The sequence below is a fragment of the Penicillium canescens genome, assembly GCF_028828765.1.
Source record: "Penicillium canescens strain IBT 15451 chromosome Unknown utg000011l_segment0_segment0, whole genome shotgun sequence".
In the NCBI taxonomy this organism is placed as follows: Eukaryota; Fungi; Ascomycota; class Eurotiomycetes; order Eurotiales; family Aspergillaceae; genus Penicillium; species Penicillium canescens.
The window spans coordinates 1,550,846-1,569,942 of NW_026703973.1; the positions used below are offsets into that span (position 1 = coordinate 1,550,846).

General features: G+C 51.1%; 5 protein-coding genes across 5 annotated transcripts; 4 read left to right on the forward strand and 1 right to left on the reverse strand.

The window, feature by feature from the left end:
• Window positions 1–2,235: 2,235 nt before the first annotated feature.
• On the forward strand, window positions 2,236–2,799 carry N7446_013322 (putative GPI anchored protein; the record flags this gene model as incomplete). Its single annotated transcript, XM_058522063.1, has 2 exons — window positions 2,236–2,316; window positions 2,380–2,799. The coding sequence occupies 2 exons, from the start codon at window positions 2,236–2,238 to the stop codon at window positions 2,797–2,799; spliced, it is 501 nt and encodes a 166-aa protein (XP_058365540.1).
• Window positions 2,800–3,348: 549 nt separating this feature from the next.
• N7446_013323 (putative ubiquitin conjugating enzyme E2) lies at window positions 3,349–5,016 on the forward strand (the record flags this gene model as incomplete). Its single annotated transcript, XM_058522064.1, has 3 exons — window positions 3,349–3,519; window positions 3,631–3,948; window positions 4,015–5,016. The coding sequence occupies 3 exons, from the start codon at window positions 3,349–3,351 to the stop codon at window positions 5,014–5,016; spliced, it is 1,491 nt and encodes a 496-aa protein (XP_058365541.1).
• A 956-nt stretch (window positions 5,017–5,972) lies between these two features.
• On the reverse strand, window positions 5,973–10,283 carry ssdA (mRNA-binding translational repressor SSD1; the record flags this gene model as incomplete). Its single annotated transcript, XM_058522065.1, has 6 exons — window positions 5,973–6,012; window positions 6,070–7,067; window positions 7,122–7,481; window positions 7,534–9,093; window positions 9,144–10,129; window positions 10,184–10,283. The coding sequence occupies 6 exons, from the start codon at window positions 10,281–10,283 to the stop codon at window positions 5,973–5,975; spliced, it is 4,044 nt and encodes a 1,347-aa protein (XP_058365542.1).
• A 2,024-nt stretch (window positions 10,284–12,307) lies between these two features.
• On the forward strand, window positions 12,308–13,944 carry N7446_013325 (putative RNA export mediator Gle1; the record flags this gene model as incomplete). The annotated part of the gene is made up of 2 exons (XM_058522066.1): window positions 12,308–13,111; window positions 13,177–13,944. The coding sequence occupies 2 exons, from the start codon at window positions 12,308–12,310 to the stop codon at window positions 13,942–13,944; spliced, it is 1,572 nt and encodes a 523-aa protein (XP_058365543.1).
• Window positions 13,945–17,335: 3,391 nt separating this feature from the next.
• On the forward strand, window positions 17,336–18,391 carry bgt1 (1,3-beta-glucanosyltransferase Bgt1; the record flags this gene model as incomplete). Its single annotated transcript, XM_058522067.1, has 3 exons — window positions 17,336–17,589; window positions 17,654–17,947; window positions 17,998–18,391. The coding sequence occupies 3 exons, from the start codon at window positions 17,336–17,338 to the stop codon at window positions 18,389–18,391; spliced, it is 942 nt and encodes a 313-aa protein (XP_058365544.1).
• Between the last annotated feature and the right edge of the window lie 706 nt (window positions 18,392–19,097).

Below are 19,097 nucleotides of genomic sequence, written 5' to 3' on the forward strand. Positions count from 1 at the left end.
CGACGAAGTTATTAGTCCCCGTCGGAGCTGCACAAGTCTCAATTTGCCTCCTGCGATCTCCGTTGATGCTTGCGTAATGCTTATAGCCTGCTAATTGAGGCGAGCCACCTAATTGAGGCGACCCACAGTGGCTGTGATCCACAGGTTGTTCTTGACGATGAAACGCAATATAATTTGGTCGGTGAACAGGCCGATCCTGGAAATAGAATGGAGCTCTTTTGCTACTCCGCCAGGTGGTTAGTCACTCCTACAGAAGCTATTATATTAGACTATGGCTCTTACCTAGGGTATGTAAAAGAGCGCTCCTTGCCTGGCAAAAGGTTAACCAAACGACTACGCTTTGTTTCGGGACACAGATTTAAAGCGATCACTTCAGCATCGCTTAATGGCTAGACAGGGGTAGTTTCGACATCTTCGAATCGCGACAGCCGATTGAATCAAGGCGACGCGAAGTTCACTGAAGAGGATTTACGAGAGAACGAGCGTGGTTCCTCACGACATCACGGAACGACTTTGGCCTAGAGTTGGCCGCCATTGTGAGGATGACAACATTGTTCATGTTTGAAGATGGAAACATAATGACAGATGTAATGCCAGATATTCTGACCGCCTAATTGGACGAGGAACCCTATTGCTAGAGCTGGTAGAATGCCGACAAATTGTGCATGGTGTATGGGGTTATAAGGCATATTGTTGCATAGTTTCGATCACCGTTCAGGCCCCTACAGATAGTGGTCTAGGCCAAAATACGTACTGGACATAGTTCAACCTGCACAATTAACGTTAACTTAAATTACTAACTTACATAAAAGTTTCTAATGCCGTGCACTGTAATGTGTTGGTCTTCTGGAAGGCGCTAGAAAAATCAAGTTCTGTGGTTCAACGTCGCACAATGCCCGTATTGTAAGGGTACGAAACACTTGTCCTGACTACCACCTGACAATGGCCAAATCTTAGCCTTCTCATGCCAACTATCCCAAGATGTATTTGGCATCAAGTTCTTTAGGCAGCAAGTTTACACTGCAAAGTTTTCAGTTACTCGCTCAAAAGAGCAACCACAAAGTATTATTATGGGCAACTTTACCCCGATGTTCAGTGTCCAAGTGGAAACCTGGAGGTCAAAAGTGAGACTGGTTTTGTTTCCAAAGAAAAGACAAATATAGAGACGGTCCTTACTGGATGGAGTAAACCGACGGAGTTCCCGTATGAGGGTATGAGGGGAAAAGACCCACCGCGATCGAAATGCAGAAATGTAAAATGTTGAGGTTTGAACAGTCAAATGAATCAATAATTGTGGCGATGCAGGGTTGTACAAACATTATTGTGTTCGCAGGGCACCCTTGCAGTAATAAATAAGTCCCCAAGGTAAAGGGGGAAAGTGATAAAAAGCAACAAAAAGTAAGAAGAAATTTGTATAAATCGCTGATTGGGTGGATGAACAAAGTTGATGTCTCACTTAGCCGATCTTAGCTCGTCTCGACTCTTTTAGCTCCAAGACATGGCGCCATCCGAGCCTGTTTCTTACCTACTTTGCCCAGAGTTAGGCTGTTTAGGCCAAGATCTCGACTGGACGGCTTTGAAAGGATTCGTATGTCGCCACGCGGTCTCCAAGGGGCTTCTGAGAGGCAATGCAGGGAGTAAGCTTTCGGGCTGCTGGCCGAGATTGTCGCACAGAGTCGATATGACTGATCGTTGCTATGATTTCCATTATTATCTTGTTGTTGTTATACGGAGCGTGCTCAGACACTAAGGCTAAGGCCCACTAGTGTTTGGTGCATATTGCCATCCAAGGTTGGATAAATCCCGTTTTTGACTGATTATTTCGAGAGATTTGCCTTGAGAGTGGCGTGAGTGTTACATTGGGTGTGTAGACAGCCAGGGAGAGGCGATTGTCTAAGCACTGTAGACACAGTAGGAGAGCTTACGCATCGGGTGTGACCCCAGAGACCAAAATAGAACTGCAAGACCTTGCAGATCCCAAGGGACGCTAGATCCAGACTCTGTCCGATGACTGGCACCGAAGTATCCATTTTCAAGCCACTCAGGGCTGATGGCGCAGACTAAAGTACCGAATATAAGACGTGTTTCCCTGGACAACGATAAAAGCCCATTGTTCGCCTCTTCTCTTTCCCTTCTCCCTCCCCTCTCCATATTGTCAGAGTCTACTTCCCATACTCTAATCCTCTAATCCTCTAATCCGCTCATCCACTATATCAATAATCTAATACCTTCACAATGCGTTTCTCTATTGTTTTCACCACCCTCTCGGCCGTCGCCTTGGCCCAGGCCCAGAGCTCCTCCAGCGAGACTGTCGTGGTAAGCAGAAACAAGCTCCCACGCGTCCAAATCCCTCACAACACAGACTAACACATCTAACAGGAGAACCCTGCTACCCAGTACCTCACCCAGACCAACTCCCTGGGCGTTGTCACCGGCCAGCCTCAGGCTGTCACAACCCAGGCCTCTGTCATCACCAGCCAGCCCGCCGTCGTGACCTCGCAGCAGCCCGCCGCCTCTATCCCGGCCGGTCTGACCTCGCCCGTCGCCGGTGTCAGCACCAGCACCACTTTGTCCACTGCTACCCGCAGTGGCACCGGCTCGGGCTCCAGCAGCACTGACTCCTCTAAGGCCACTGGCACTGCCACTACCTCCTCGGACTCTTCTTCCACTTCTGACTCGAACTCCAGCAGCGCCAGCGCTAGCTCCAGCTCTGTCTCCACCGGTGGTGCTGCCATCGCCACCGCCGGCCCTGTCGGTCTCGGCATGGTTGCCGGTGCTGCTCTTGTTGCTTTCCTGTAAGGGAACTGAGCAACTGATTCATGACATGGCTTTAACCTTGGAACTACTGCGCTGAGACTGTCGCAGACGCAGGACATTGAGTCTGTACATGGGCATATGGTATGCTGACCCTGTCCTTGGGTTAGCGGGAATGAGAGATATGAAAACACGAGCATTGATTTCTTTTTGCGGTTTGCTTTCCAGGTTTAATAATGGGTCTTGTAATCTTTTGAGGGACAGGATTTCGTTTTGTGTTTCCACTGCGATTTGAGACGCATCTTTATTGGCGCACCTGATTTCCCACTTCTTTTCTTCCATGCTTGTGATTACTTTCAATACCTGGGTAAATATGAGCCGACTTTTCGTCTGAGAGTATTCAACTGTGGCCAATTGTAGATCAGCATTGACATCATTAAGGGCATAGAACACGAGATTATGTCTTGGACATGGTGTGACAAGGGCGTCCAAGGGGGCATTTGAGTCATAAAGAAGGGGTATAGTAGTTGTAGGGCTGTAGAGCGTCGTCCAAAAGAGGTAATATTGGTGACGCGCAAGTGACGCGTAGAGCACATGACTGACGCGCTCCCAAAGCGGCTAGCGCCACGTCGAACCACAACAAAGCAACGTCTTATCGATTGTTGCTCTGATCCCAGTCCTCCACAAGCACCACCAGCACTTCGTGAAGCTCGGCATTGTTCTGCTTACTTACTCCTCGAGACCTTGATCGCCAACTCCAGCATGGTAAGTCAGTCCTGCTCCAGACCGCAGACCGCAGACCGCACACATGGGTTGTCCAACAGCAACCGTAGCGGTGGGCCAAAACACTGCTCAGTATCTAACATTGGTATCTAGCCGTCCAACCTGCGCCGGCTTGCTGCCGATCATGCCGCTTTACACAATGACCTCCCGCCGTACTACCTGAAGCCGTCGGATGATGACGACCTATCGCAGTTGGACATTCTCCTTACCGGGCCGCCGGGCACACCTTTCTCAGAAGGATTGTGGAAGCTCCATCTCAAGATGCCGGCCGACTACCCCAAGAGCCCACCCAAGGCGACGTTCCGGACAAGGATCTGGCACCCGAATATGGAGGAGCTTACCGGTGCAGTTTGCGTGGATACCCTTAAGCGGGATTGGCAGCCGAACCTGACACTGCGCGATGTACTGGTGGTAAGTGATCGAGACGCAAGGTGCACGAGCTCTGCAACTTGACTGACATCATTGATTGCTTGACAGACGATCTCATGTCTTCTCATCTACCCCAATCCTGACTCTGCGCTCAATTCCTCCGCTGGCGCCCTCTTACAAGAGAACTATGCCGCCTTTGCGCACCAAGCCAAGCTCATGACCTCCATCCACGCCCCAATCCCGCTCGACCTCAAAGATGCAGTGAGCGAGGCAAAACTCCGAGGCGAGGATGCAGGGACAGTGCTTGAGGGACGCCAAGAGTCATCCTTCCAGCAAACGCGCAGGCAGCGACGAAACCACAACGCCACAACGAAGAAACCCGTGCGCCGAGCTACACGAATCGAGACCCTATCGCACTCGCATCCCTTCACCCAAGCCTCTCAGCCCATGTCAGACGAAGAAATGAGCGATGGCGAAAACGACCCAGCCAGCGCAAGCAAAGAAAACGACCCAGCTCTCTCCCCTTCCCCAGTCAATCTCGCACCTCCTTCACCCCGCAAGAACGCCCCAGGCAAGCGTCCCCTCTCAGTCCTCTCAATGCCCTACCCAGAAGACGAAGCAGACATGATGCTCGTCGACCAAGACTCCGATACCGATTCACCTGCCATGTCCTCCAACGAACAAAACATCACCGCAAACCTACGCTCCCGCACTTCATCCCCCCAACGCAAAACCCCCAAACTATCCCTCCTAAGCAGGGGCATCAATGCCTCCGGTCGTCTTCACGATACAATGCCAATATTCGAGGATTTCCCCGGTCTATCCATGACCGACCCTTCTCGCCGGCTGAGCGGCGACGGAAAAGAAAACCGTGGTTCTGCAACTGTCCGTGGCCTAAAGGAGAAACGGGACTTGCACCGCTCGAAGGCTCTTAACAGTAACCCCCATGTACCCACAGCCCTCCACCAAGCACCCACCCCATCCCTATCTTCTTCTTCTATCCCGGGTTCTTCTGCTTCGAAGATCTCCAAGAATAAGAAGACTATTGGTGGTCCGCGGAAAACTACTGCTGTAAAGGCAAAGCCGCGCATTGGTGTACGCCGGCTATGAGGAGTCGAACCTCATTTTTCATATTATCACGATTTAGCATTGCATTTTCGGTCCTAGGTATTGTTACTAGCTTGCTTATTCCCTCTTTTATCTGGTGGTTCTGGTTTTCGATTTGAGTCCATGATCTAATGCTTTGATTTGATTTGATTCCTTTGCCATCTACTCTACATCTATATCCACCTCTACCGGGTGACTTTCTTTTTGATACCCTTGGCTCGTTTGGATTTTGTTGAATGTGCGCGAATTGCATGAAGTGATGTGTTGCAATGTGTTGCATTGATAGACAGGCTTGTTTGGGTGTTCAGTTTCTTGATTCCTCTACTTCTTGCCTATTTAGCTGTTTGAGATGTGTACGGTGCACATGAAACAATGAAAGGTGATTGATAGCTTGGGAAGTGCAAATGAGTAGAAGTATTAAGTTCTAGTAACATGTATCAATAGTCATGTACATCTATAGAGAATGTTTACAACTCTACACATAGCCGAAAGGAATTGAGAAACCATAAATTAAAGGAAGAATTTTCTGGGACTATCGAGCTGCAACCCATATTTCCCTTCGAGTCTCCAAACATTCCCAAAAGACATGAGAGTGCAGAAGACAGGCCAGAAAGGAGACACGGCAAGCTCCAGCACTAAGAACTTTCTCCCCGGAAACAACTAAAAGGCTCAAAAAAGACTAACAACCGCTTGGCACATATAATAGGATAAGTATAAGAACCCCAGGACACGTCGGAAAGATGGTGGGTAGAATGCGTTTGATAAAGCCACCGAGAAAAAAGCGTTATCAAGAACTGGGAACTTGATAATGATATGTTCGATCCGCATGTCGGGATTGGATTATGTCCGTAAAGGTGCACGAAACAAAGCATGCTTCGCACGGACCGAAGAATCTGCAGGGTACGGCATGCAAGAATATGTCCCATGAAAGAGAAAAAAAGAAACCAGGTTTCCAACCACTACAGGGCGTAGGGGTTCACAGAGCGAACAGTGAGGCATCTAAAAAGGAAAGGTTAGCTAATGCCCATGTCAGAACGAAGGAACTGGAATACGTACGGAGGACTCTTGCTCAGGTCAGTCTTCAGGATGATGGGAACACGAGTCATCTCAGTAACATCCTGGATGAAGTCTCCATCCACCTCTCTCAGCTTGAACAGGCTCAAGTACTTCTCCTTGTTGGTCAACTTGTTCTCGGGCGCATCGTTGGCACCGGAGGCAATCTTGGGGTCAGAGCGGGTACGGTGAGGTCCCTGCTGGTGGTGGCCATTGCGGGTGGGCGATGGTGGCATGCTCTGAGTGGTACGGTCAGCCGAGTTGAGCGACACACCGGCCGCCATCTCAGTAACATCGTCCACATCGTCATCGTCGTCGAAGAGGGCATCGACATCATCGGCAGACATGGTGCCGGTTTCAGTCTGCTTGCGCATGGCCTCATCGCGCTCTCTAGCACGCTCCCGAGCGGCCTCAGCCTCCCGAGCTGCCGCAGCAGCCTGAGCAGCGCGAGAGTTGCCAGGCTTGGGTCGCTCGTCCTCGGGGATGTAGGCAGACGATGGAACGCCCTTCTCCCAGTATAATTCAAGCACACGAGTGTCCTTGCGGTACTCGGCCTTCTTCAGTGGCAGCTGATCACAGTGCACACGCTTCTCAAAGCCGTACTCGGGAATGAGAACGTCAAAGGCGGACTCGTAGACACAGAGAACAATACCCTCGCTAATGAGGTCACCGCCAATCTCACGGCTCTTGCGATCCATGTTGCGGCAGGCTTCAATGTGAACGCTCTGCTCCTGGGCGTTAAGAGCCGAGTCCTTCTTGTTGTTGCAAAGGTCGGCGGTCTTGTTCAAAGACTCAACATCGTCAGTGAACTCCACAGAACCCTCGGACAGGACAGCCTCGAGTTGACGGTGCACGAGGATGTCCGTGTAGCGACGAGAGGGGTTAGTGAAGTGAGTGTAGACTGGGACATTGAGCATGTAATGCTGACGCTGCTCATCAGAAGTACCACCAACGTAGTACTTGGCACGTTGCATGGCCTTGGCAAGAAGAGTTTCCATACCCTGTATCTAAAGTCAACACCAGCACTGATGAAGCACCATACGTGAAACACTTACCTTGCGGAGATCCACATCTTGCACCTTGCACAGAGAGCTCTGGAGGCTGCCACTGCTGCTGGGGTCCATCTCAAAGCCAAGACGGTTCATTCTCTCAACGAACAGAGTCAGGCGACGAGGGTTGGGCGGGAACTGTCGGCGCAGGAATGCCTTGTCGGGCATGGCGCTGGCGAGCTTTCGGGCAACGAAGAAGTTGGCCTGGTGGCTAAGCTCCTCAACAAGTTCGTGAGCAGCGGTAGATTCGAAAATGTTATATTCAACGGGAACGTTCTCGTCATCGAGTTGCTGGAGCAAACGCTGAACAGGGACGTTCGATACCCGGTTACCGAAGCGAGCCTCACGGAATTTGCCGGCAGTGTCCTGTGTATATTGTGAGCGCAAGGAAACAACATCAGTAAATGACAATACTCACATTCAACAAGCGAATGTTATCAGCGGAGATACCGCTGGCACTCTCTTTGGACTTGCCCTTGACAATTGCGTTGACTTGGTCATAGTCAAGTCGGCCAGCGCTCTTGATGACACCCTTGCCAATCCAGACATCCTCATCGACGACACCGGTAGTAGGGTTGGCCTTGAAGACAACGCTGACTGTTAGGCGGTCCTCTCCAGGGACCAGAGAGCAGAGCTCAGTGGAAACACGGGTAGGCAACATGTTCATGATACGGTCAACCAGATAAACAGCGGTACCGCGCTTCTTGGCCTCACGGTCAACGAGGGAGTTGCCCTTGACAAAGTGAGCAATGTCGGCAACGTGGACACCAATCTCGACCTTGCCATCAGCAAGCTTCTTGACATGGAATGCGTCCTCAAGGGCCTTGCTGTCGACGGGATCAATCGTGAAGATGGTCTCTTCACGGAAGTCGCGGCGTGAAGCCAGAGCATCACCCTCGCTGGAAACAGACCAGTCTTCCCAGCCGATGCTCTTCAACACGGCATCCGAGAAGTCATCGGATCCGAAGTTGTTGTCACGGAGCAGGGCATCTGTCTCAACGCGCAGGTCACCCATCTCACCAAGTTGCTCAACGAGGGTACCGAAGGGGTGGAGGGAGGTGATGGGCCATCTCTTGATGGAAGCAACGAAGATTCTGTTGGCGTAGTCCTGGTGCTTCTCAACGAAGTCCCGCGGCGCCTGTTCGGTGGGGATAGCAATGAGAGGAACACGCTTGTCAGTGGGCTTGAACCAAACAATCTTGGGCTTGTCCTGGTGACGGTCGTGGTGGGAACGGCCGTGGGCGCCATCTCTGGCTTGCCGCTCGGCTTCCTGCTTCTCCTTTGTGGCCTGGCTGCTGGGACGCAAGAGGCCCAGAGTACCAGAGAACATCTGGCCCGCAACACGCTCAATGACGGCAACAACATGACCGGCATACAAAGGCTTTTGCTCATCACTGATCTCATCTTCCTCACACAGAAGAAGGCTCTGGCCTTCGACTTCGACATCGTCGTTCTTCTTTTGGGTAGGACGCTGGCGAAGACTGCCACGGCGACGGATGCTTCCATCCGGGCCGACTTCTTGTCTGTCACCAGTGGAATCGGCGCGACCAAGCTTGTCATTTCCGGCATTGCTGTTGGAGCGAGCGTCGGTAATGTCCTTGCGCTTCTTCTTTTCCTCTTTTTCTTTCTTCTGGGACCACACCTCGTCGACGTCCAACAGCTCAATGGCGACGAAGTCACCCTCAAGAGCACGGTTGCGGTCTTTACTACCACAGATGAAGATGTCGGCATCGAGGTCATCAGTGGTCACATAAGCGTCCGAACGGTTCTTTTTGTTGACACGCAAAACACCAGCGACCAATTGTCCATTGCTAAGGAGTGCAGGTAGGTTTGCCTGAGGCAGGTAAGGAGTGAAAAGGGTCTTCCGCTGCTGTTGCTGTTGCTGTTGCTGGACAGACATCTGTGGCGGGGCGTGCTGGCTGGCCTGGAGACCCATGCCCTGACCGTTCTGCTGCTGAAGGGCCTGGAGCTGTGCCAACTGGAGGGGTTGAGTTGCTGGTTACCAAACATTTGAGGTGCCATCATGACTTGACCCTGGGGCAATTGAATAAGCTGAGGCTGCTGCTGAGGAGGGTACTGGAACTGTCCAATAGAACCCATTGACTGGTTCATTGAGCCGCGCGAGCGGTGACCAGGCTGGAAGCCACCCTGTTGTTGGCCCATGGGTCTCTGCTGATCCTGACCTTGGTTCTGGTTGTTCGGCTGGCGCCAGTTGCCCTCGAAGTTGCGCGAACCCGACCGAGCGTGGCCGGGCTGGCTTCCTCGCCGCTGGTTATCAGGCTGGCCGGAAGAGGTCTCAGGGGCTTGGGGGAATTGGAAACCACCCGCTCCGCGGCCGGAGATGGAACCACGGTTACCACCAATGGCCATCGACTGGCTTCGACCATGACCACCAGCGCGAATGTTGCCAGCCCGCTGAAAGCCGAGTCCCTGGGGTGCCGGGGAAGTGCTAGCTGCAGGCTTGTCATCTGAAGATGACTGGTTATCACCGCTTGCACCAGGGGCAGGAGCCGGGAACTGGAATCCAGAAGCTGTTCGCTTCTGCTGAGCGAGCTCAGCGGCCTTCTTGGCTTCCGGGAGAGCAAGCGAGTGACGGCGCTGGTGACCACCACCGGGAGGACCTCCACGACCGCGACCGTGGTTGGTGTTCTCATTCTTGTGGTTGTTGTTCTGGCCCTGCTGGTTGTAATCGGCATATCCTGACGCGCCGGAGGATGGAGCAGGTGGCGGACCCATGGGGAGGCCCGGAAGAGCGGACTGGTTACGACGATGCGAGTGCTGATTTTGTTGGTTCATGGGTACTCCAAGCTGTTGCTGTCCCTGCTGGGGGAACTGGAATGCGTTGACCTGTGGGGAAACGCCGCCCATGGAGGCACCCGGTTGGAAGGATTGCACTTGGCCCAGTTGTTGAGGCTGCAACAAGCCCATGTTAACATATTGCTGGTGCGTGGCAGCAATCTGTTGCTGCTGCTGCTGGAGCAACTCAATCTGTTGCTGAATGGCCAGTTGTTCCACTGTGGTCAAGTCAGCCAACTGATACGGAGAGGGATAGTCCCGTTATCACATACTCATCAATGGGGTAAGCTCAGAAGGACTTCTCCGATGAGCAATATGGAACTTGCGCCCACCAGGACCTTGAGGTCCGGATTGACTCTGCTGTTGATCCATGGTCCCAGATGACAGAAGACGGCTATCACTGTAGAGTGTGTAATATGTGGGATGACGGGATGGATCCGGCGACAGGAGAGACTGGTACTATGCCAGAAGGCAGTCGAACCGAGTGATACGGATCACAAACCGACCAAAGAGGTTTGTATGTGCGAAGTGAAGATTCAACGCGTGAACTGTACTGCAGCGGGAAAGAGTGGATCAGTACGGGCAATATATAGAGTATGACAGGGAAGAGAGAACGTGAGAGAGGAGGGGCAAACAAGTTGCCAGCGAGAGAAGTGGCAGTCCCGAAGTGAGGGCATTGAATACGGAAGCTACGACAACCGCATTCCACGATAAGAAGAAGCCAAAGAGCAGCGCCATTCGATGGTCTTGCGAAAACGGGAAACATGGGAAGGTCGAAGCCGGGAAAGGTTTCCTCAAGGGCATGCCTGCGGGGACACGGTGGTTCTCTTACCTGAGAAACTAATGACGGCTTCTGAGCCCTAGCATTCCAAAATGACGTCTGCGATGTCCAACGTGGGATGATCTTCTTTATTCGCCAGCCAAGCGGTGAGGGTTGACAGGCGGTCAGATCGAAAATGACAGTCGAATCAATTGCACGCCAAATATGACCTGGAGCGATAACCAAGTCAAGGGAGCTCGATTCGGAGATGGAAGGACCGAGTTTCGCGGTTCAAGCTGCCACGCTGGAAAGCACGACCGTATCGACCGACGGAAAGGGTAAGGAGTCGAAATTAGAAGCTCCAGAAACCGAAGAGATTGGGACTTCTAGAGAACAAAGCTGAGCTTGTCCAGGGTTACCGAAGACGGGGGCTATCGAAGAGAATGACAGCAAAGACTGAAATTAGAGGGAAAGATAGAATAGACGATATCAACACCGACTGATTCAAGGAATGGGGGGGAAAGAAAAGGATGGAGGGAGATGGGGGGAGGGGAGAGAAAGGAGAGAGAGAGAAGAGGTTATGATGAGATACAAAGAGGGTGTGGGGTGGTATGGAAAAGAAAGCGGTGGTTTGGAAATGACCTAACTGATTTATTACGTGGATATCACATAGATTAACCGTAGATTAATGTGAGACAGTACAGGTGGAGTGTGGTAATACCATAACCAGTATCCATCATACACCGTATGATCGCCGTTGCTACCGGATGGTGGTGGATGGTGATGGCATGGAAAAGTCAAGTCGACTACATGAACTCCATAGTGATTGTGGATTGGATGTATGGCTACCTCGGGTTACCCTAGGGGCTTCCAGGGATGGTCTCTATACTATATTGTACTAGTGAGTTGGCGGATTTTAGGGCATTTAGAAGCAAGTGCCCTCAGAACTGCCACTATCATAGTCAGCCCCTATAATATCATAGATATAGACTTATATTCCTCATTCCTTATAGCTACACTATAGGGATAGCTAGATAGGCAGCTCCGGATGATGTAAATGGTGATGCAACACTCGAACCAGGGAACCAGTGCTGACTCAGCCCGATGTTGGTAATTTATTTTCCTTGGGCTTCAACAGCTACATGGTATAGCACTTGGCTGGCTCAATGGGTTTCGCGACGCGTTTTGCTGACTTCACATAGCCGCGGTCTTCATGTCACATCCTTCCCTTTTGGACGCGCCTCGAATCCCGTAATCATAAGACGCGTGCATCGCGCTTTGTCCTCCGTGAGCTTCCACTTTTGGATCCTCTAAGGCCTTGCAACATTCGACTCCGAGGCTGCTTCTGCTGGTTGCAATTACGAAGCCCTCGCCTGGGGATCCGATCAGGCACCAGAATCACTGTGACCTGCAGCTCTAGAAATGGGCCTGATCATTCGGACCCCGCCATATTCGATACTGTGATATAATCTGTCACTCACTTTATCCTTACTACGCAACCTCCTGTGACCTCGACGCTTCCACCAATTCCCAGACTCGCTCTTTCCTCCGATCCTCTCCCTCTGCATATCCACGCAACATAGACGTCTCATCTGTCGTCGAACTCCCAACCTCTCCATTCACATTCCACAGCACAATGACAGTCCGCTATGTGCCACCTTTGGACAGCTCCGCGCTGGACAGCCCCTCGCGGCAGATCATGCAAGAGCTTATTCAAGGCCTCGAGAGCGTCAAGATCTTCAATGCTGACTTGAAGAAGGTCCATGAATATGAGCGCACTGCCTACGAGAATGAGCTCGACCGCAAGGATCGTGAAACCGAAGCTATTCACAATGCCGCTCTCGATGAGGCAGCAGCCCACCATAACCATATCCGCGAAGAGGCCGAGGCTACTCTGAGAGCGCACCTTCGCGAAGAGGAAGAAGCGCAGCGCCAGCGGGAAGAAGCCGCCCGCAAAGAAAAAGAACGGATTGAGAAGGAAAAGGCTGAAAAGCTGCGACGCGAGCAGGAAGAAGCCGCGCGTGTTGAGACAGAACGTCAAGCTAAGGAGAAAGCCAAGGCCGAGGAAGCTCGCAAGGCCCAGGAGGCTGAAAACGCGCGCAAGGCCGCCATTGAAGAAAAGCAGCGCAAAGAGCGCGAGGCAGCCGAGGCCCAGAAGCGCAAGGCAGAACAGGATGCGCAAAAGGCCAAGGAAGAAGCCGACCAACAGGCCCGCAGTGAGCAGCAGCAAAAGCTCGGAGCTGGACGCCTCTCTGAAAAAGAACTCGGTGTTCAGCAGCGCTATGTTGAACTTCATAAGGTTCTCAAAGAGTTCCGCGCGTGGCTGGTTGGCGAAAGCAAAAAGAATCCAGAGATGAAAAAATACATTGGAGATCTGCGTCGGACGATCAGGAAGTCCGTTGGTCAACTCCGTGCCGGCAAGGGTGCTAACACTAACCAGGTGAGTTGATGCACCTTTCCATTCCCTACAAGTCTATCTGTATACTAACTTTCCGCCTCGACCAGCTTGCCCAAATTAAGTCCGAGCTCGAAAAGGCCGCTGCAATCCCAGAACCCTCGGTTGATGTTCAACGATTCATCGCGTTCCCACCCACTGAGATGGCGGGCTCAGAACATAAAATTTCCGCTCTATTGATATACGCTTTGAACATCTACGCGAAGGCGTTGGTATCCGCGCTCATCACCGAAGCGGCTCTCAACCCAGGCCATGCCGAGCCGATTGGCATCATGGCAGCGCAGATCTTTTCTCAGGATGGTTTAATGTACAAAGGAATCCCCCTTTCTGACATTTTGATGGCCAAGTTCCGAGTAGTCTGCCCCGCCCTATGGGGATTTACCGGCAACGACAAGACAGATTCCGGACGCCGTGCCCTAGGCTGGTCGCGTGAAGAAGCCGGCGGTCCCTTCATCAGCGAGCAAGCACACTTGGATCGGATGACTGCCCTGGGATCCGGATATGCAGCCATCACCTTGCGCAACTTCGGAAAAACAGCCCGCAAAAACCCCTTTCCTAACACCATGTTCTGGGACTCAATTACCAAGATCCTAGCCATCCCACCATCAGAACTGCAGGAAACGCAGATCATCCTCCTGGGCTCTCTCCTCCGGTCCTCCCCAGAGCGAATCCTAGGATTCTTCGGCCAAATCGGTCTCGTCCTCATGCGCAAGGCTCTGGTCGAACTCCCCGGATCTGTCCCTCGACAAACCGTAGCAGTCATCCAACTCACGGCGCTGAAAGAGACACTCCGCCGCGAGAAGAACATTTTGCTGTGATTTTTAAGCTAGTTGGCGTTTTTGGGGCAAAGGGAAACTTCCGGTTACGACATGACACTGCCCTCGTGGGACTCTCCTGGAAAACTGGAAATAGCCAGTTGCATCTGTTTTCCTTTTCACAAACCACATAGAGTTCCATCTTTGTATTACAGTATTCCTGTCTGGCGAATATTGTCGCCGAGTCCCATCATATCCCCTCCCCTCACCAGGTGCAGGGCTTCGTGTATGTATAATGTGAGGGGTCTATCTTTTTGAATGATACATGGGGGTTCAAAATCTTCCCACTCGGCCCTACCTATATGCACCCGTCTCGATCAACTATATAGCGGATTTTAGAGCGATTCGGGCTCTCAAAATACCTGTTAAAAAAGAAAATGCTAATTAGAAAGGTCCTTACTCGGAAAGATCTTAGATTTATAAGAAAATAGTAGCGAGAAAGCTTTTAATAGTGGATTTTTGCGGACGAGTGGTCGGTGTAACGAACCTCGAACTTTAGATTATAATAGTGCTTCCGTTCGGAAGGCTTCCGCTGCGATCTAGTAAATACAAAGGTCTACGTAAAGGATATTTCGTAAATAGTTCAAGCTAGAATCTAGCTAGGAGGCCGTATAGAGTTAGTATTATAAGTCGAGACGAGGACTTACCCGACGCGGATATACCGCGATATCGTATATTTCGATGCTCGCAAAGGCTAATACTAATCTATACCACATAACGTGAGGTTTTATTTCGCTACGGTATGTAGGGGTGGTTTGAAACCCACGCAGTATACGTCGAGGATTACCCCGCGCACTTACCTGATTTAAACCCAATCGAACCCGGGTAGCGGTGGTTAAGAACGATGCTTTTTTAAAGCTTTTTCTAAGGCTTATTGATAGGGGAAGAAAGGAGTGCCTAGCAGGCAATATCGTAGGCAAATAGATAGCTTGATTTTAATGATAGGGAGACGTTTAAGAGCTATACGAAAGGCTAAGGGTTATTATACAAAATATTAAGCTTATTCATATGTTTTACTCGAGGTAATTGGTCTAAAGTATGGTGGTATAGTGTTGCAAAAAGTAGATATATATATTGAGGGTGGTGGCCGGAAAGTGGAGTGGAAGATACTTTTGACCAGTATCTGTATCACGTATTGTTAAGGCTGGCATGTGTATGCATGATCCTTGCCATTGTAGCTAGGCCGATGCTTATGCACGCCTTTCACAGATATACCACGCAGCTCTACTACGCATACTAGTACACAGCCTACCCCTTGAACATACCAAGTCAGCTTGTCGACGAGGGCACTTCTGGAGGCTTTGTACCACCAGCCAGGCTCAATCTAAGCCTACCGAACGCATACCTGTAAATCATACGTTGAAAGCCGCCGCTTAGGGTTCACCAGCCTGTACTACACGTAAGAGAGTTTGAGGTCCAAGGTTGTCCTCATCGGAAAACGTAAGCAATGACCAGGCTGTACAAAGAATAGCCATCACGACGTAGATGCCATACTTCAAGCCAATTAACTCCTAAAACTACATGCCTCCCACTTTCCAAGCTGGACTCTCGATGCGGGGGATGTATAAATGTATCAGGGTACGGTCAGCTGAGCACTTCCATCTGACACTTCTCACGTGTCAGGCATATACATGTAACGTTAACTTAAAACGCAGTACATATCAAACCCGCCAGCAACCGACCTCCATCCCATTTCTAGTCCAACTGTCTGAATACACCGTACATCCTACCCATCCAACAATACCATGCCTATACTCCACCCCAACCCAGCCATAACCTCCTTCCGCCCCCAGGCCCAACGTCTCCATATCCACGTCCAAGTACCAAGGATAAGAAACCCACCATCCCCACCCCGCCACACCTCGGCCCTATGGATCCCCAGGGTCTGGCCAACGTCTCTACCAACACATGTACCATATCGCAGAGGAGGCGCATACGGTTTCTCCACACAAGCAGCACATCCAAAGAAGAACCCTCTAACCCCAAAGTCCGATTTCGATTCCGATTCCAACCCGGGGTCCGGTTCTAGATCTAGAACATCGCCGGGCGATGCCGGACCGGTTGATACGGAACTGCCGGGTGTGGACATTCAGTCTCTCAGGATTGGGAGGAATGTGAGGATCTTTTTGGTGGTTTTTCTGGGCGCTGTTGGGTGTATTGAGACTTGGTTTTGGTGTAAGGGGATTTGGGTTTGGTGTAAGGGGAATGGGAATGGGAATGGGAATGGGCAGGATAGATATAAGGGAAAGTAAAGAGGGTGCTGCTGTTTTTTGTGTCTGCAGGATTGTTATACTATAGTTGTAGATCAATGGTGCATGATATAGCTTTGTTATCCTAGGTCGATAATCTACATCGCCGATCTATTTCCACGTGCATCTAGCAGGTTATTTTCATTTTTTATTTTTATTCTTTGGAAGTTTAATGGACACACTGTCAGCTGAAATTCTCGAAATTCTGCTTTTCGTAAAGTGATTGTAAGAAAAAGCAAGATGTAAGAATGTGAGGCAGAATCGATCCTAGCTGGACATCCATAATAACTACGCTTACCGCAGGGTAATCTTTCCCTAATTAGGTTGGAACATTACAGAATCCTCTGCAGACGTTCGAGAACCTGTCTGACGACAATGAGTTGCTAATTGCAAAACCCCTTGAACGACGTATCACGTTTCGGCCGCAAGGGACACAGGGTCGGGCCATTTCATGATCTGGGTCAGCGTGTTGAAGAGGCGAACACAGAGAAATCCATGGGATCTCTTTAAAGAGATCCCATTTGGCCAACATGCGAGCCATAGAAAGTCCAATCCAAAATACACCGTCCTGCGGTTCTCTTTTCCGAGGCACATCGGAGCGGTGCGGCCGTGGGCGGTGAGCAACTTGCTGCTATTGTTTGCCCGAATTCTCCACCGTGGAGGACCCTTTTCCAGGGTTGATCTGGAGTTGGTTTTGAGGTGACATCACGACTTTTATGGCATTGTATGGTGAGGAGGGTATGGGTAGATGCGCGGAGAGCGGACAACGGAGCCGCTTGAAGGGGAGAAAGAGAAAAAGCCAGGAACAAAAGAAGAAGCTTGGAGATTAGGGTAATAAATCAATCTTAACTGTAGTACAAAGTCAAAGTAACGAGACAGTTAAGTTAACTTAACCTTCAATGGTGAAGACCACGCCACCGGAGGGAGTCCAGACCCAGTGGTTGGATCCCAGAATAGCGTAGTACACGGTCTGCCCCTATGCAGGTCCCAGACTCCAAGACCCTCAGGGTCCGAACCCTGACTTTCCCCCAACTCCCGTTCTCCATTTTTCTTTCTGACGTACTGCCTTTATAAGAGTTGCCTCCACGCTCATTTACTTTCTTCTCTGGCATTCTTTTCCACACTCTCTTTCTCTACTTTTCATCATGCGTGCTGGTATCCTCTCTCTCCTGGCTGCTGCCCCGGCCCTCGTTTCCGCCAAGGGCACTCTGGGTTTCTCCCTCGGTGACAAGAACGCCGATGGCACTTGCAAGTCCACCAGCGACTATGAAGCCGACTTCGACGCTCTGAAGGACATGTCCACCCTCGTCCGTACCTACTCCGGTACCGAGTGTGACACTCCCCAGAATATCCTGCCTGCCGCGAAGAACAAGGGCTTCAAGGTTGTTTTGGGCATGTGGTAAGTCTGGAGGATTTATCCCACCACATTGAGACTGCTCTGACGCATTTTTCCTTCTCTACAGGGTCGGCAAGCCCACCGATACCAATGACCTGCTCTCGGAGCCTTCCTTCGCCAAGGACTGGTCCGCCATCCAGAAGGCCATCCCCGGTCACGAGGACGTCATCCACGCCATCACCGTTGGCTCCGAGACTCTCTACCGCGGTGATCTGACCGGACCCCAGCTCCACGCCTACATCAAGCATGTCATGGACGGTGTCCCCGAGGGTATCCTTGTTGGTACCGCTGACAGCTGGAACAAGCTCGCCGACGGTACCGGCGACGATCTGTTCACCCAGGAGCCCATTGTGACTTATGTGTAAGTACATACAGTACACAACATCAATTCTCAACGCTGACATATTGTAGTTTGGCCAACGCCTTTGCGTACTGGCAGGGCACTGCTGCCGACAAGGCCTACCAGACTTACTTCGATGACATGGCCGGTGCCATGGAGCACATCCAGAAGGTTGCCGGTGACAACGCCAACAAGATCAACATTGTCAACGGCGAGACTGGCTGGCCCACCGATGGTGGTTCGGACTATGAGGCCGCCAAGGCTGGCACCAAGAATGCTGAGAACTTCTGGAAGACTGGTGTCTGCGGTATGCTGGACTGGGGTGTAGATCTCTTCTACTTTGAGGCCTTTGATGAGTCCTGGAAGCCCGACACCAAGGGTGACAACGGTGAGCTCAAGGATGAGCAGCACTGGGGTCTGTTCACTGCCGACCGCAAGACCAAGTTCGACACCTCCTGTCCGTAGATTGGGAGATTAGCATCGGTCTTTTTAGTAGATAGTTTCTTTCAGATGTATGCATTTGGGACTGAAATTTAATTTCAGACTACAAGATACAGGTTTCCACGTTCTATGTAGTTATTCACGACTGACCTTCTAGGTACTGTAGCAATAGTATCCTCTGATTGGCTGCCACTCCCGAACTGGGGCCTATCACGTGGTCTGCAGTCCCATGGTCCTTTTACCCCTGAAATGTTCTTTGTTTACTTCGATGAACTACTTTCATACTGTTGATACTGATAACTTATTGTTGATGTGAAACCCAGCAAGGGACTTTGTAAAAAGAATAGACACATCCAGTGTGGCGGTCAAGTTCCCCTTGGATCTGCAGTAAGGGTCAAATTTGGGCCTAAATGCGTAGCGTGGAGGGCTTCAATTGGGACGCGCCTCAACGGCCTCGGTCATTGTTGGACGAGTAAGAGACGTCGGATTCCACCGGACTCAAAGTACCCTGTACACCGCATTAGCACGCGCTACCCACGCTCTAGTAGGTACCCAGTACCCACGATCCACTGACGTTAAGGCCAAATTTTCCCCTGTTCTCGCGTTCAGACTTCAACGTATACACGTACCACTCAACAGCCTGTCATCCCCAGGTTGTCCTGCCACTGGTCCCTGAATCCGGTTGGATTTCCATGCGTCAACATTCTGGACGATAAGCGGAGCGGCAAGC